This window comes from Cricetulus griseus, chromosome 7, assembly GCF_003668045.3.
Source record: "Cricetulus griseus strain 17A/GY chromosome 7, alternate assembly CriGri-PICRH-1.0, whole genome shotgun sequence".
In the NCBI taxonomy this organism is placed as follows: Eukaryota; Metazoa; Chordata; class Mammalia; order Rodentia; family Cricetidae; genus Cricetulus; species Cricetulus griseus.
Window position 1 is genome coordinate 96,830,235 of NC_048600.1, and position 16,278 is coordinate 96,846,512.

Below are 16,278 nucleotides of genomic sequence, written 5' to 3' on the forward strand. Positions count from 1 at the left end.
CTTCGCTCACCATGCCCATTCTCACCTAGGCAGACAGGCCCCAGGGCTGGACCTTCATCACACACTTGGGTTCTAAGGTCTGCCTAGGCCCATCAGTCCCTTTTGGTGACATGAGACTTTTCTGGGATCACTCGAAAACATTCTGCTGACCCTGAAGCACTACAAGTGAAATACAAATGTAATATGGTAACATCAATGAAGTGTCTACATACGGGGTACACTCACAGTTTTTGTTACATTTCTGGAATCTTTAGGAATTTGAAAACTGCACATTTTTCCTTAACTCTTTTGGGGACACAAAATCCCTTGAAGTGAAATGAGACTCCTGATAGTCTGAGTTTATATAAAGTCTGATTAATGGATGCTCTGCAGAAATCATCAGGATGTTATGTGATATCCAGCAACATATCACTTTTTAAAATCCAGAATAATCCTGCATCTCTAAATATATCGAAGCCCAAAGATTGTCGCTAAAGGACTTGGAATTTGCATTGTGCTAAGAAAAGGCAACTGACCCTTTATATCATGTCTCCAATAGCCGCATACAAATAATGTGTAGTAAGATGTGTGGCTATTTTTTTAAAACATGCTTGATGTGATGTAGGTGGGCTTCCAAAGTAAATGTTAACTAGCCTTGCCTTTTCTTAAGTGCATCATTACTAACCCGCCTCTTCATTTTATCCTTTGCTACTTGTGTAGTCTTAAGTTATTAAAGGCTTCTCTGTCTCAGTTTCCTCATTCGTGAAAGGAGCAAAACCATAATGATATACAAGGCTATGCAGAACTGGTCTCCCCCCTATAAGAATGGTGAATTTGCATGTGTCCAACCCCTCAGGGTTGCTGGAGGAGGAATGAATCAGTGTCTGTAAGGCAGAAAAGCAGTTGCCTGGCAATAAGGAGTACTAAGTACATTCTTGTGAGATAAATAGAATGGCTAGGCGACTCTGTTGTTTTCTGCATCTTAGTGTTCTGACTGCTTAAAATTGGGACAGCAGGGAGAGGTTAACTGCTTTTAAACAAAGGGTTCAAACCCACTCATGTGGAGCCCAGCCCCTGCCTTTATCTCATTCTCAAAGGCCATGCTGGCTTTTCCCCTGCCCTTGCTCTTCTTACAGTTAGGTCCTAGGCAATTAGAGACCATCAGACTTCTTCAGACTAGGCAGTCTCAGCTGTGCCCCTCACTGTGCCCCACACTGTGCCCTGCCTCTTTCCCAGTATCCTCAGTACAGAGCCAGAAATCAGTTTCTCTATTTCTATTGCTTATACTGCCTGACCCAAGTCCAGTATTCTCCTTGGCTCTGTGGGGTGTGATGTATGATGTACTTCTCCTCTTTGGAAAAGTTAAAGAATACATTCTTTTATTTTACAGGACCTCTCTGTGTTGAGCCCTAGTCACCTCCATAAACCAAAATACCAAATGAGACAGTGACCTTGGTGAGCCATTTGCCTGGCTGGTCCCAATGCCTTAAACAAGGATGGTTTTATACTAACTGGTGTCGAACAGTTATAGCATCACAGAACTCTGTTTATTGTCACAAATTTACAATGCAATTACAGTTCTTTTGATCTAGTTAAAACATTGGCTAAGATTATCTTAAGCCATCAAATAACTCTAGTTATGGAAAAGGAAAATAATCATTTCTCCAAATGGAAGCAAGTCATCGGTGTACCAGGATCTACAGCAGTGTATCTCAACCTTTTTAATGCAGTTCCTCATGCTGTGGTGACCCCCCAACTGTAAAGTTATTTTCATTGCTACTTTATAACTATAATTTTGCTACTGTTGTGAACTGTAATGTAAGTACCTGATATGCAGAATATCTGATATGGACCTGTGGGTTGAGACCCACTGATCCAGAGGCTGCAGACAGAGGCAGGTCTGTACCTGTGTACTGCTAAGTAAATGCCATTGCTCTGTCTGGGGTAGAGATTATTCACAGCGTCAATGCTGCCCTTCTGGGGTCTTCTCCCCAGACTTCCAGTTACCATGGGACTCACCACGTATGATCCAGGCTTGGAATCCAAGAGCAGCTGCAAGAATGAAGAAGGAGAAGGCAGTAGTAAAAGGCTTCATCCTCTCTGTAGGCAGACCCAATTGGCCTTCAGACTAATCGCTGTCCCCTGCCCTGCCCTGCTATTTATAAAAGCAAGAGGACCAGGAAGTCCCAGGTTACAGCTCATAATGCTGTTCTTTGACTGCATAATACTCAATATGCTAGTTCTAAAAGAAGGAACAAGGCTCGGAGCACAGGGAAGTAGAGGGCAAAGGTGACACGGGGCTTTCTAAACTGTTCCAATCCATTCAGAGAGAGTAGGTATTTCCATAAGGGTTTCTCCTCCCAGGAGATTCATTCAGTCCTTTAGAACTGACCACAGTGTGGAAATGGGGAGATCCTTCCAAACTTCCAATGAGAGGTTAACTTGGAGGATACTGGCTTATGTCATTTCCAGTGGACAGAGATATACAGATTATAGATGTAAACTTGTATGTCTTACTAGAGATATATAAAATTGATGTCAGCTCCCTCTTTCATTATTTTTCTTTAATTCTTCAAAGTTTTGTTTTATTTTACATTCATGAGTGTTTTGCCTGTATGTATGTATGCATGCAGTGCCTACAGAGGTCAGAGGAGGGTGTTAGATCCTCTGGAACTGGAGTTACAGATGCTTGTAAGCCACTGTGTGCATGCTGAGAACTGAAGCTGGGTTTTCTGCAGGAGCAGCAAGTGCTCTTAACCACTGAGCTGACTCTTTAGCCCTTTAGATACTTTTAATACCCTTTAACTTATGAGGGAAAAATCTCTTTAGAACGTCTATCAGGAGAAACATGTAAGGCTGCAGTGGTGGTGTTCACCTTTTCTGTTTAGCACTTGGGAATCAGAGGCAGAGCTGTCTCTGTTAGTTTGAGGCCAGCCTGGTCTACATACTGAGTTATTTAATCTCCATGAGTTTGTCAATGTTTGGTGTTTATTTGTAGTTTTATTCTGATTCAGTCAAATAAAATAGGAAGAGAGGTCTAGAGAGAAAGCTCATCGGTTGCTTTTTGCTTTTGTGTGTGACTTGATGTTTATCTCTTGTTGCTTTTTGCACATTTTTGTTATGAATATTTAGTGATTTAATTACAATATGACAAGATGAAGTTTTTTTTTTTCAGGTCTTGTGTATTTGGTGTTCTAAATGCTTCCTCCTCTAGCTGAATAGATGGTTCTTTGGCCAGTGTGGGGGAAATTTCTGCTAGGATTTCATTGGAGATGTTTTCTATGCATTTGGAAAAGAGTTCTTCACCCTCTTTTACACCTGTGATTCTTAGATTTTTATCTTCTCCCAGTGTCCTAAATAGCTCGAAAATCCAACTCAGACCTTTTCTTTAATTCGTCTTTGTCCTTGTCATGTTCTAGTCCCTATACCTTATCTTCAAGCCCAGATATGCTGTCCTTCCATTGGCTGATTCTACTGATGAGGCTTTCTGTAGAACTTCTAATTTGCCTCATTATATATTGGATTTCCAGTAGTTCACTAGGGTTTTTCTTCAGTATTTCTATACCTATATCAAATTCCTTTTTCTTAGGTATTATGCTCCTTATTTAATTCAGATGTTTGTTTGTATTCTCTTGATAGCCTCCTTTTATGCATGGAGATGAGAGAGAGACCAGATGAGCTGTAGACTCTTGTATTTCCTATGGTTTATGCTAGTACTGAGTCTGTACTGGGCAGGTGTGTGACATCTGTCTGCACTGTCTTTTGCTTTAACAGTTCCCATTCTTTTCAGAGTAGAGGTTCTGTGGGCCTCATAGGTTTCCTTCTGTGATCTAGGCAGATTCTTTCATCCTCCTAAGACTTGCCAGAATGTAACCCTGTGGTGGTTTATGTTCTATCTGGAGGGTGTTTCCCAAATGTGTTGGGAATGTGGGAGGAAACCTCAGCACTGAGGTTGGTTTAAGCAGAGGACCTGTCTTCATACTTTCAAGACCTCTTGAGTATGAATCACCCTGCTAGGGGAATGCCACTGTGGGTATTGTGTTGGTTACTTGAACTGGAAACATGCCATAACTTAGACTTACTGGGGAAGAGAGGCTTAGTGAGGAATTTCCTAGATTATCTAGGATAATATTGATCTGTGGGCATGTGTATAGGGGGATTGTCTTGGTTGTTAACATGGAAAGACCCATCCTAGGTGGGGATGGCACCATTTCACATGCTGGGCCCTGTGCAGTGTAAGAGTAGAGGAAGCTGGCTGAGTACTAAGCAAGCAAGAATTGAACATGCATGTATTTATTTCTCTCTGTCCTTGACTGTGGAAGTGAAAACTCCTGCCACAGTGACTTCCCTGATATGATGGACTGTGACTTGGATTATAAGCTAAAATAGATCATCTCCTCCCCCCGTGTTGCTTTTTGTCGTATGTAGGTATCTTGTCCACTCTTGGAACTTCAGAGGTCTTGGGCCCTATAGCAGTGAACAACAGCTGGCTCTAGGATTTGATCTGTCCACCTGCTTCAGGCTCAGAACTATCAAATCCAGGATTATTCTCAGTTGATGGGATTGTTTGTGGTCACTGAGGGCAGGGCTATCTGTCTTATGCATGTCTCAGCCTGTGCTAACCTCCTGCAACTTGAACCTTCGACTCATCAGTGTCCAGCCCTCCAGCTCTCCACAACTCAACTTCCCTCACCTAGAGGTTGTGGCAAGCCAAGGTATGGCTCTCCAACTAGTAGATGTTCCCTGGCCTCAGGTTCCCAGAACAGCTCAGTTTTGAATAACGGTTTTTATCTCAAGATGGCACCTGCCTTCTTTACTCAGATATGTGAACAACTGCTATTTCTTTCCACCACTGATCCATCCAAAAGAGGAATTATTGTCTCAGCTAAACCTACAACTGGGTTTGAACCTCGTGAGAGGTGCAGGCTTGCCCTGTGACTGGAAGCTGTCTCCTCCTCCCATTGGGGAACAGCATGACTTAGGCTGCATTCATCAATTACTTCTCTGTATCAATTACTTTACTGATCTCCTCCCAGGGTTCCTTCCACTCCCTTCCAGGGGTCCTGAAACTCCTCTTAGCGTTCTCATGGGATAAAGTGTATTTTTTCTTACTCTGATTCTCCACTTGACTTGCTTATATGGAGGTAGCCCCTAGTCATTCACTTTACCCTCAAATGTGTGTTTTATAAGATGTAATCTAGTATATTGTAGCAATACAAAGATTATCTGAGAAGTTAAAGGGAAAGCCTGGGTTCATGGCTGATGTTGCCTTTGTTCCTCGGCCTCTCAGAGGCCCCTATCATTTCTTAACCCCACAAAACAGGGACAAAACCCAAAGACATTTTAGACAATTCATGGATAAAATACATCTTTGATATGAAGTTTGCATTGGAATAAGTTGTGTTTTTAGGAATTTAAATATTATACCACTATGTCTTTGGTTTTGAAGAAAATATCCAGTTACATGATTTCCCCTAAAAATTCAAAGTGAGTGAATGTGATACTTTCTCCCCAACTGACATTTCAGACTGGCCCTATGGTTCTGTGACTCTGAAGACAGACAGACAGATAGTCAGACAGACCAACCTATGGCTACATGCATGCATTTTATTTTTACAGGGTGGTGGTGGTGCTTACTGCTTTGGGGTTGTAGGAAGAACAGCTGGGTCCCCACACAGTTGGCCATATGTATGAGCTAGGGTAAAATTGACTTCATCTTGGCTGGCTTAAGATAGTGTCAGAACCGGACATATTCCAAAGCCCCCAGAGACCACTCTAATAGTTTATCCATTTGTAATCTGCTGAGAAACTATGCAGAAAAACTCAGTTGTTATTCAGAGACAATCACGATGGTTATAATGCAAGATGGCTCTAATCATGTCAAACAGAGTCCATATAAATACTGTTGACTACATGAGCTGCTTTCAACCAGAACAACAGAATAAATGTCTTAAATGCCTATAAAAATAAATGCTTAGCGCCTTGTAGGTGGTCACTAGGGAAGACAGAAGAAAGTGGCTGGCAATATCTGCCCTCCTTCTCAAGCAATGGCTCTGTTCCCTGGTCTGGGGATTTGCCTCAGGCGTTGTATGCACTCCTGAACTCTCCGATCACTGGGGTTGGCACAGACCTGGTTCCTCCTCCTGGCGACAAAGCTGGAGAAAAGGGGGAAGAAAGATTACAAACAGAGGTCTCTAGTAAATAGGAAAGGGGAACCCCATCCTCTGGACCCTCTGATTTTCTACTCAACAATCTGTTCTTTCCAGGAGATGGCTCAGCAGCACCTCCTCTCTGGGGCCCTCTTTAAGCCTGTGAGATTCTCTAACTCATGGAGTGACTCCAGCAGACTTCTGCCTGCTGTCTTCCTCTCTACCCCCTGACCTATCTTTCCCCTTACCTGGTGAGATCCAAGGATGGCCCTTTTCTGCAAGCCTATCCACTTTGTCATCTAAGATCATGGAGGCTCCCCCTTCCCCTGACACACTGTGAGTGAGTTTGACACTTACATGATGCCTGGCTTGATGCACCCTCCACTGGTTGGAAAATAATATATGAATCTTGAACATGGGATCCGTGAGACATAGGAGAAGCAGCAGTCTGAAGCATCTTGAACACCTGTAGGAAGACACAGGTCCACTCAAGGGCCAGATCGTTGCTCTCAAGTGTGCTTTTGGGGTCCCATGGAGGGTGAGGAGGCCCAGGACTCAGAACATGGTTCTGCTCTAAACAGCTGAACTCAGGGCACCCAGGTATATGTAGAGAAGGTGTCACTGGAGTGAGTCCCATGGCTGTCCTGCTCTTCACAGAGATGTTCGCCATCCTCAGGGCCCTCCCATCCTGTTCCATCAGTAAGCAAAGTGAAGCTATAATTCAGTATCCACTCAATCCTTTAAAATATGTCATATGTGGTCATTTACCTTGTTGAACTGCTTGAGGATTGTAGTGATGAATTTCCCTCCTTTTTTCTCTTATTGTTTCTGGAAGAAACAGACATGGCGGGGAAAGAATGTCACCACTGGCAGTATATATTAGCCCCTCCTGTCACCACATATTCCAACTCCAGTTTTTGGTGTATGAAGAAAGGTCTTGCCATCCTTCCCAGGGTGGCCTTGAACTCTCAATTATACAGATCCGGCCATCTGTGTCTACCACAATGCCCTATTCCCATTCTCCCATCCAAAGGCAGGCAGGTTCTGTTGCTGGATCTCTGGTAACCTATCCGGCTCAAAGGTCTGCCCCAGGATAGTGTGTCTTTTTGCCATGAGATATTTCCCACCCTGTGATCCTTCAAAAATATGTGAGAAATAAAAACATTCTGTAGGTTCTGAAATAACTAGAAACTAGTGGTGAATCTAATGCAGGTAAATTAACTGAACGGCATTGTGTGATAGGTCACATCTGTCTACACATCTGGAATCTACAGGACTCTAGATACAAATTTTCTAGCAACTCATTTGGTGGTATGATGTCCTCAATGGCATAGGGAAGTTATTATTATTATTTTTACTAAGTTCCATTAGTATAAAGATACACGTATGTCATAGGAACATTACTTTGTTTGATTACAGTATGTTTCCTAGATCATATCTAGGATAAGAAACAGCCAGGTGTGCAGTGTGCATGTGTGCGTGTGTGTGAGTGTGTGTGTGTGTGTGTGTGTGTGTGTGTGTGTGTGTGTGTGTGTGTGTGTGTGTCTATGGGGGTGTGTGTGATGTGGGTGTGTGTGTGGAGGTCAGAAGACAACTTAGTTTTGTGAGTTAGTTCTCTTCTTCCACCTTTAAGTAGGTTCTGGGGAATCTAACTCAGGTCACCAAGCTTGCAAGGTAGGAGTCTTTGCTACTGAACCATCTTTCCAGCCTCATTTAAATATATGTATCTTAAAGTATTTTTCTTTATTTTTTTGATTTTGCATCCCAACTGAAGTTTCCCCATCCGTCCTCTCCTCCCAGTCCCCTGCCAACCTCCCCTCTCCCTCCCAATTCACTCCTCCTCAGCCATTTAAATAATTTTAAAGCATACAGTTTAATGACATTCAAACTAGTGTGTAACTACCACCCCATCCACTCATGACTTCTCCAGCCCGCAAAACTGAAATTCAGAACCCATTAATTCTTACTCCCATCTTTCCATCTCTCAACTTAGCAATCATCACTTTGCTCTCTCTGATTTCTTGTTTAAAGACAGGGTGTTGCTGTGTCGCTCAGACTGACCTCAAACTCATGATCCTTCCACCTTATAGGCTTGCACCATGCACCACCTTGTGCCCCTTTTGTCTTTACAAATGGACTTCTTGAAGTAACGCATGTGAATGGAACCAGGCTACCTGCCCTTTGTTACTGACACTGCAATTCCTCACCATAGCAATTCCTGAGTGTTCATCCATTTTGATGCACACACTGGAACGTCCTTCCTTCTAAGTAATATTCCCCTGCAGAAGTATGCCTATCACACTTTACTTGTCCATCCATCACTGATGGGTATGGAGTGTCTCCTCCTGTGTAGTGCAAATAATTCCTCTATGAACATGAGTGTCTCGAAATCTTTCCATGTATCCACTTTGAATTTTTTTGGTCAATACCCAGGAGTGAAATCATTGTGTTAAATTAACTTGTCAAAACTCGACTTCTGCATTGCAAAATTCATGTAGCTTCAAAGACTCTGGAAAAAGAATTGTAAACCTGCCTTGTGATAATTAGGCAAATGCAACTCAACCAGCCCTTCCTTCCTCTTTTCCCCTCCCTCTCTCACTCCTGTCTTCTGTCCTTAGGTCCCTTCCTCCTTCCCTTCCTCCTTCTTTCTCCTTTTCTTTCTCCCCTTTCACTTCCTTCTTTTTTTTTAACTTGAAGTAAGGTTATCACAGCTGAAAATATAGCTTTAAAAGTTGGTATTGAAGCTGGGTGTGGTGGCACAAACCTTTAATCACCAGCGCTAGGGAGGCAGAAGCAGGCAAACTCTGTGAGTTCGAGGCCAGCCTGTCTACAGAGTGAGTTCCAAGACCCCCAAGGCTATACAGAGAAACCCTGTCTTAAATCCCATCTCCCCACAAGAGTTGATATTTATTGGCTGGAGAGATGCCTTAGGAGTTAAAGCACTTGCTGCTTTCACAGAGGGCCAGAGTTCAGTTCTCAGTACCCATGTCAGGTGGCTCATATTACATGTAACTCCAGCTCCAGGGAATCCAACAACTTTTTCTGCCTCCAAAGGCATTTGCACACACATAAGTGCACACACTCAGACACACACATGCACAAAAATAAAAATAAAACAAATCAAACCAAAAATTAATATTTGCTTCTTCTATATCAAAACATAATGATTTTGGCAGTAAGGATTAAGCTATCAACTCATCCAACTATTGTTTTCCAGCATTCTTAGCTTGTTCCTTTTACAGAGTTGGTCTAACCTATTTGGAGCTTCCACAGGCACAGAGTCAACCGTGGAAAATTTCTTGAAATATAATTGAAGCACTAGAGACCCCTTCTTGCCATTGTTCCCTAAGCAACAATATAAGGAGTATTCATTGGCATTTAAATTGTTTTAAGTCTTACAAATATCTAGAGTTTTTTTAATGCACAGATGAGTATGTGCATGGGTTATTAATGGACAGGAAATCTGTGGATTTTGACATTCACACGAGGTTCAGGAATCATGGCCCCAGGACACCAAGAGATGGTGTAGTAAGCATGGCTTACATAAAAGAGGCATGTGGGTATGTTATAACATGCTTCACCTGCTCTAAGTGGAGCTTTCAAAACCCAGGAAAGATCCTAAATGACCACTTCTTTCTATACTCCAAGAGTCAGGATAACTCTTACTCCAATTCCACCACTTACTAGCCTTAATCTTAAGACTATGACTTGCATGATTCAGTTTTCTCATTTATAAGATAACAACAATCACAGTACTAGAGAAAAACATGAATTCACCAACCATCTGCTGTTTTCCACTATAAAAAAGGCAAACTTCCATCGTTTAATGTGATGCCTACCCATCAGGCTTGTTAGGAGGAATCAATGTGCTAACAGCCATAAGACAAACAGAACTGCAGCTGTCCAGCACATAAAAAGTGCTCGATATGCAGTTGTCAAATAAAAGAATAGCATGGTTAAATGATCTTGGGTAGAGTTGATAACCTGCCCATGCCACTTCTCCAAAATGATAGAGTTATTAGAGGTGATGCCCGATACTTTATTATATAAGTCAGCTTTAAATTTCACTCCCATTCTTCAGCGTTAGCACAGTCCTGTGTCAGCTAAAGAAATGTATCAAACATAATTGTTTTCCCATGTGGGGCCTAGCATCTATGTCTAGTTTCCTCCAGGGTCTAAAGGCTACAGATAGAGGCAGGTCTGTAACCTGATGCTGTTTCTAAGTAAATCCCATAACCAAGGAGGAAGAGTATTTCTAGGAGGACAGTGGTCCCCTCCCCTGTCTCCTCTCCAGTTCTGCAGTTCCCATAGACTTGTCCGCTAGGTGTGAAGCTTCAATGAACTCACCCTGTATGATCCCAGCCTGGCATCCAAGGACAGCCACAAGGATAAAGAATGAAATGGCAGCCCCCAAGTTCCTCATCCTCCTGAAAGGCAGGCCTAGCTGGTCTGAGGATTTCTGCTCACTGTTCTCTGATGCACTGACTTGCCTTGGTATTTATGTGCTAGGAGGATCAGGAAGTCCCAGGGTAGAGTTCAGAATGCTGTTCCTGGCTATATAATACTCAACATGCTAGTTCTAAAAAAGGGAACAAGACTGAAAATGCAACAGGAAGTAGAGGACCAAGAATGCAAGAGGAAGTGGGTGCAAAGATGAGAAAGACAGAGAAAATAAAGGGGATGTGGGAGGGAAAGGAGCCCCTCACTGGGGAGTCGTCTTGAAGATTAAGGCCTGCTTGTGACCACCACTGCTACGTAGGAGCTGACCTGGAAGTGAGTATGGAAAATCATGGTCCTTTGGGATCTTTTCTGGGTTTTGTAAGCTCCACCCAGAACATGTGAAGCATGTTACAAGCTGAGAGCCAAGAGTTCCAGCATAATTAACAACAAAAAAAGTTGCCTATAGAGACAACGTCTCTTGTATACAGAGATATTTGAAACAAGAATGTTATTATGGCAACAGATTATGCTGCTTATGTACTTATTAAATAGCAATGAACTATGTTCCATTATATTTGATTCTTAAGTATGACCCAATTCCCTTCCCAGAGGTGAACACAGAATTTTTCTGAGAATCTTAGAAATAAGACTACAAATTTGATTATAGTGAAAATGTATCTTAATGTCCTTGTTGGCTCCTCATGACCTAGGGCATTAGTGTATCAGCTGTAATCCTACCCAATGCACCTCAAGAACCGCTCCCTGATGACCATTTATGGAAAACGAGAAAATAAAGCACTTAGCAGCCCTTTGGGAAGTAACTTCAGAAGCCACCAAAGTTGTGTGTGGCTGTTGTAACAACTTAATTCTAATTGAACCATGACTCTCTTAGGAATCCCAGGCCTATACCTGAGTGTGTACTGTCCATTTCCTAAGTATCTCTGCTCTCACTCACATTTGAGTTTATGTTTTAAAATTTCTTTTCTTAATAAACTCCAACCCTAGGTCTGAAGAGACTGTGCAATTGTTTAGAGCACCAGCTGCTGTTGCAGAGGACCAGAGTTCAGTTCTCAGCACCCATAATGAGAAACTTACAACTGCCTATAACTCCAGCTCCAGAAAGATTTGACTGATGCCTCAGGACCCTGTGGGTGCTTGTACATGCATTCACACACCTACACATAGACACTATATATCTCTATATATGTACATATATAGTTAATAATAGTAAGTAAACATTTAAAAAAACCCTCCGACTCTGCTTCATATTGCCTGCCTCTGAAATTCTTTTATGACCTGCAGTCAAGCATCCTGTTTCTCTTGTGCTAAGGTCTCTGAAAAGAACTCTCCAGGCAGCCGGGTGGTGGTACACACCTTTAATTCTAGCACTCAGGAGGCAGAGGCAGGCAGATCTCTGAGTTCGAGGCTAGCCTGTCTACAGAGTGAGTTCCGGGACAGCCAGGGCAGTTATATAGAGAAACCCTGTCTCAAAAAAAAAAAAAAAAACAAAACAAAACCCAAAAACAAAGCAAAAACTCCCCAGGCTGGTACAGGTAGCAGCATGGAGCTGTGTGTCTGATTCACACTCTAATGCTACTGATGTCATTCCTGGTGACCAGAGAGGGACAGACCATCTCTGAAGCAGTGTTGGTGAATTTCCTTGATGACTACTTTACTGCTCTGCTCTACCCTTTTAGCTTACACGTTGCTCTTATTTCTTTCTCTCTGTTTCTGGCTAGAGACTCGCATAGTGTCTGATGAATGACACTGGCCTTGAAGAGAGGAATCTCCTTGGAGCCATCCATACCCCTCTCCTGGGTTAGGTGAAACAATCATGCTGGTCCAAAAGGACACCACCATAAGGATTGTTCCACCAATAACTCATACCACTCTTTGGCCCCTGGAAGAGCCACTGGAGACCCTGTTGGTGTGAACTGACTATGGTGTGACACCCAGAGTCTCAAACCTCATTAAACATCACATGCTGTACCCGAAACACCTCAGGAAAGGCTGTTTCTGTGCTCGATATGCCCTAGTCTCTCTTTTTGATCCTAAAATCTTCCTATTAGTCCTCCCAGCTGTTCCTGTTTTGTCTGCTTTCTGTATGGAGAACTCTGAAATCTCCTTGGCAGTGCTTTACAGGCAAAACATTCTGCTGAAGATTCTGATCCCATATTTTTTAAATTGTTATTATTTTTTAAAGATTTTATTTCTTTATTATGTATACAACATTCTGCTTCCATTTATATCTGCACACCAGAAGAGGGCACCAGATCTCACAACGGATGGTTGTGAGCCACATGTGATTTCTGGGAATTGAACTCAGGACCTCTGGAAGAGCAGTCAGTGCTCTTAACCTCTGAGCCATCTCTCCAGCCCCTGATCCCATTTTAATTCCAGAGTCTCACCAGAGAGGCTTCTAGAACTGTCCAATGCCCAAACAGGCAAATTTAGACTCCATGATTCTCATTTCCTGAGACGGTCCAAATCCCATCTGCAGGCTGTAACCACTCTTTAAACTATTGCAGAGACACAGTTCAGACAGAGAAGGTGTCCAGGGAAGCCCAGGGAAGAAGTTATTCCCCTGCAATTTAGTCTGTTAATGACTGTGAGACTGGTCATTAGATGTCCAGTCTAGGTTGGTTTCCTTTAGATACACAAACAAAGGAACATAGTTTAGTCTCGTATAAGCTAAAAAGTGGAGGAATATGACTCAAAATAATATTTCAATAAATTTTAATCTTTAAAGTCATCATCTCTCCTTCTGTGGTTCAGCATTTAGAACAGGAAAAAAAAAACATTAAGTTCTGCCTCATCTGTTAGCTTTCACTGGCTATCTACACGAGGCCTGCCAATAATTAGCTTAAGCTCTATACCTTTGAGATGCATTTTTCTAGCTTTTGTTATTAGGGGTTGTACATGTGGAGGGACAGATTTTAGACTAAGGCTTGCTTTGTGCTGTGGAGGAAATAATCAGATCCCCAATGTAATGTAACTATAGCCTAATAGACCATAAACATAAAATGAAAGCTGTGAAATCTGTGGTCTATTTTTATGTACAGCTAATCATGTGTGCTTGTGTTTATATATTATTTAAATAGCACCAAAGTTATCTTAGAAGATAGATGACTGTTCATGTAAACGGAAATATTCAATTAGGCCAATTCTTTTCAGTTCATAGTGTGACAGGCATTTTAGAACATAGGTTCTGGCCTTGGCAGACCCTTCAGGTTTAGCTTGGCTACCGTTCCACATTCACCAATTAAAGAGATGAGTTCCAATGAAGGTCAGAAATTGGGAACTAATCCAGAGGTTTGGTGTCTCCAGGGTTCATCTGGGGACTGACATGAACTTTAGATTTAAGTAGAGAAGGGATTAAAACAATTGACAAAAAAGGTGTCTGTAACTGGGCAGTCTCAGTTGAGCTGTGATATTGTTGATTTTCTTCTGTTCTGGTGCTATGGTGTGATTAAAATAATTCCTTATTTGCTTGGAGGGACAGCTGGCTTTCAAGAGATAATTGCCCATGCTCTGGGGTGTGGCCCCACTTACACAGATGATTGTTCTCATCTGGAATTGGGCCTGCTAAGTTTTATTCTTCCTGGAATCCAAGGCTTTGGACAATAACTTCTCTTTGTGCTTTCAGTCTTTCATGAGTGGCTAATATGCTCACCTGTGAAATACAGATAACAGGAAGAAAAGGAAACAGAGACACAAAAGGAAGACTTTGTCCTGCCGGGGTGGTAGGGGCTGCATTCTTGGCTCAAATAAAGCTGTGCTTGTTGACAAAAGCAGCTCCTAGGTGCCTGTGACAGTAGCACTGAAATCCCTACCAAATTCATTAACTTACATTTGTTAGAAGAAACAGTAGTGTCTTTAAACTATTAACATGTTCTGCCCGTGTTTAGTTACATTTTTGTGGGTTTTCACCCAAATATAGTTATCTAGAAAGAAATATTTTCTAAATTTTGTGAAAAGAAAAAAAAAAGAGAATGATTAAGTATGTAAGAGGGAGATGGAAGGCTTAGAAATGTAGGTTGTGTAAAGAAACTTAAAAGAAAAAGAAATACTTTAGATAAAAAAAGGATTTTAGGTAGTAACTTTGACCTAAAAATAAAAGGATTGTTCTGAAATGGAACAGAAAGGAGTGTGGACAAAACCAGAAAGTGTGAACACATTGCAAAAGCAAGTTTAAGTAAGTGCAATGAAAGACTCTTTTAAAAAATCTTGGAAGATCACATTCAGGTTATTTTGTCAGTTGCTCTGCAGTCAGACAATGGGACCCCAAATCGACTCTTAAATTTGTCTTGAAAGTTTTCAACCACAGAGACAATTTTATTTGCAGTGAAAAAAAATGCCCAAAGGAAACAATTCCAGTCACACCAGATGATGACTTTAGCCCTGGGGATAATATATTTCCCCAGGCAGATAAGAACCTACCCTCTCAGAGAAACACCAGGACAAGAGGTTCTAAAGGGCCCATGGTTGCCACAGCTGTTGTTAGCCTGGGCACTGCAAGGGTCTAAGAAACCCTGGGCATTGTCTCCTCTGCTATGCAGGCAGCTATGGTAAGGAAAGATGTCCCACTCCCCAAAGGGAGGATGGACCTTCTGAAAATGCCCAAAGTGAATTCCCCTTCTAGCCACTGCAGACAACAGTTGAGGGGCCTCAGGTGACCCCTGATATGACAGTTAAAAATATTAATTTTCTGGAGTTGGAGAGGTGGCTCTGTGGTGGACCTGAATTTGGTTCCCCACAACCACCTGCCACTCCAGTTTCAAGAGATTGGAACCCTCTTCTGGAGTGTGGGGCACCTGCATCTATCTCTCCACCCACACAGAACTGAAGAAAAAACAACTTAAAAATGTGAATTTTCTTTTCAACCCTGGGCCTCTGTTGTGTCCCTCCACCTTTACTCAGGATCCCTAAGGAAACATGTGAAGTAACTAGTGTCAGTGGAAATGCATCAAAGCCAAAGGTGTAATTGGCAACCCTAGCCTTGGGTTGACATGACACCTAAGAGTTCTACACAGAGCCAGTGAAGGTGGCTTAGCAGGCAGAGGCCATTGCTAGTCCAGCCTGATGACCTGAGTGTGACACTCAGATCACATGTAAAGATGGAAGGAGAAAACCAACTGACCTACACCTATGTGCCCTGGAATGCACATACGCAAGCATAATAATAATAATAATAATAATAATAATAATAATAATAATAATAATAACAAATAATTTAAATTTCTAAATAAACTCTGTATGGTAGCTGGATGCGCACAAACTGTGATAACTGCCCCATGCTTTGGGACCACACATGGTTTCTGAAACCTCTTCCTATGGTCATTAAACATAGAAACAGAGAACAGGCTACTCAATGAGATCAACTCACTACAAATGGCCTTAGGGGCTCCTTGTGAGAGCAAGAGGATCTTGTTAAACAACTTTTGAGAGACTTCATGACTCATGGCACCTCAAAAGACAGTCAACTGTCTTACTCACTTGTGCCTTTGGGGAAAAGAACCAAAATCCCAGTCTAAAAATGCTGTTAAGGGCTTGTTCTTTCTTTCTCTTTAATAACCCAGGAGCTTAAGTGAAATTACCACCATTACATAATTTAGGGCAGAGGGCAGGAGCATTCCAAGGAAAAGGTTGGCAAGCACTTTTCACTCAAATACTCTCCTATCGAGGGTACAGATATCTTCTGTCGTAGGCT

At 42.1% G+C, this 16,278-nt stretch overlaps 1 protein-coding gene across 1 annotated transcript; it reads right to left on the reverse strand.

Moving 5' to 3' along the window:
* Positions 1–6,019: 6,019 nt before the first annotated feature.
* LOC100769898 (C-C motif chemokine 6-like) lies at positions 6,020–10,551 on the reverse strand. Its single transcript, XM_027426448.2, has 4 exons — positions 10,476–10,551; positions 6,897–6,956; positions 6,486–6,594; positions 6,020–6,134 (listed from the first exon to the last, which is right to left on the reverse strand). Exons 1-4 carry the CDS (start codon positions 10,549–10,551, stop codon positions 6,020–6,022), a joined length of 360 nt encoding a protein of 119 aa, XP_027282249.1.
* Between the last annotated feature and the right edge of the window lie 5,727 nt (positions 10,552–16,278).

What these genes read in the sequence shown, in the direction of transcription:
- LOC100769898 (XM_027426448.2), bottom strand. Translation starts at nt 10,551, where the DNA reads ATGAGGAACTTGGGGGCTGCCATTTCATTCTTTATCCTTGTGGCTGTC. An exon ending in CCAGGCTGGGATCATACAGG is followed by an intron (nt 6,957 to 10,475) that starts GTGAGTTCATTG and finishes TGTTTCTTCCAG; the next exon opens with AAACAATAAGAGAAAAAAGG. An exon ending in TCCTCAAGCAGTTCAACAAG is followed by an intron (nt 6,595 to 6,896) that starts GTAAATGACCAC and finishes GTCTTCCTACAG; the next exon opens with GTGTTCAAGATGCTTCAGAC.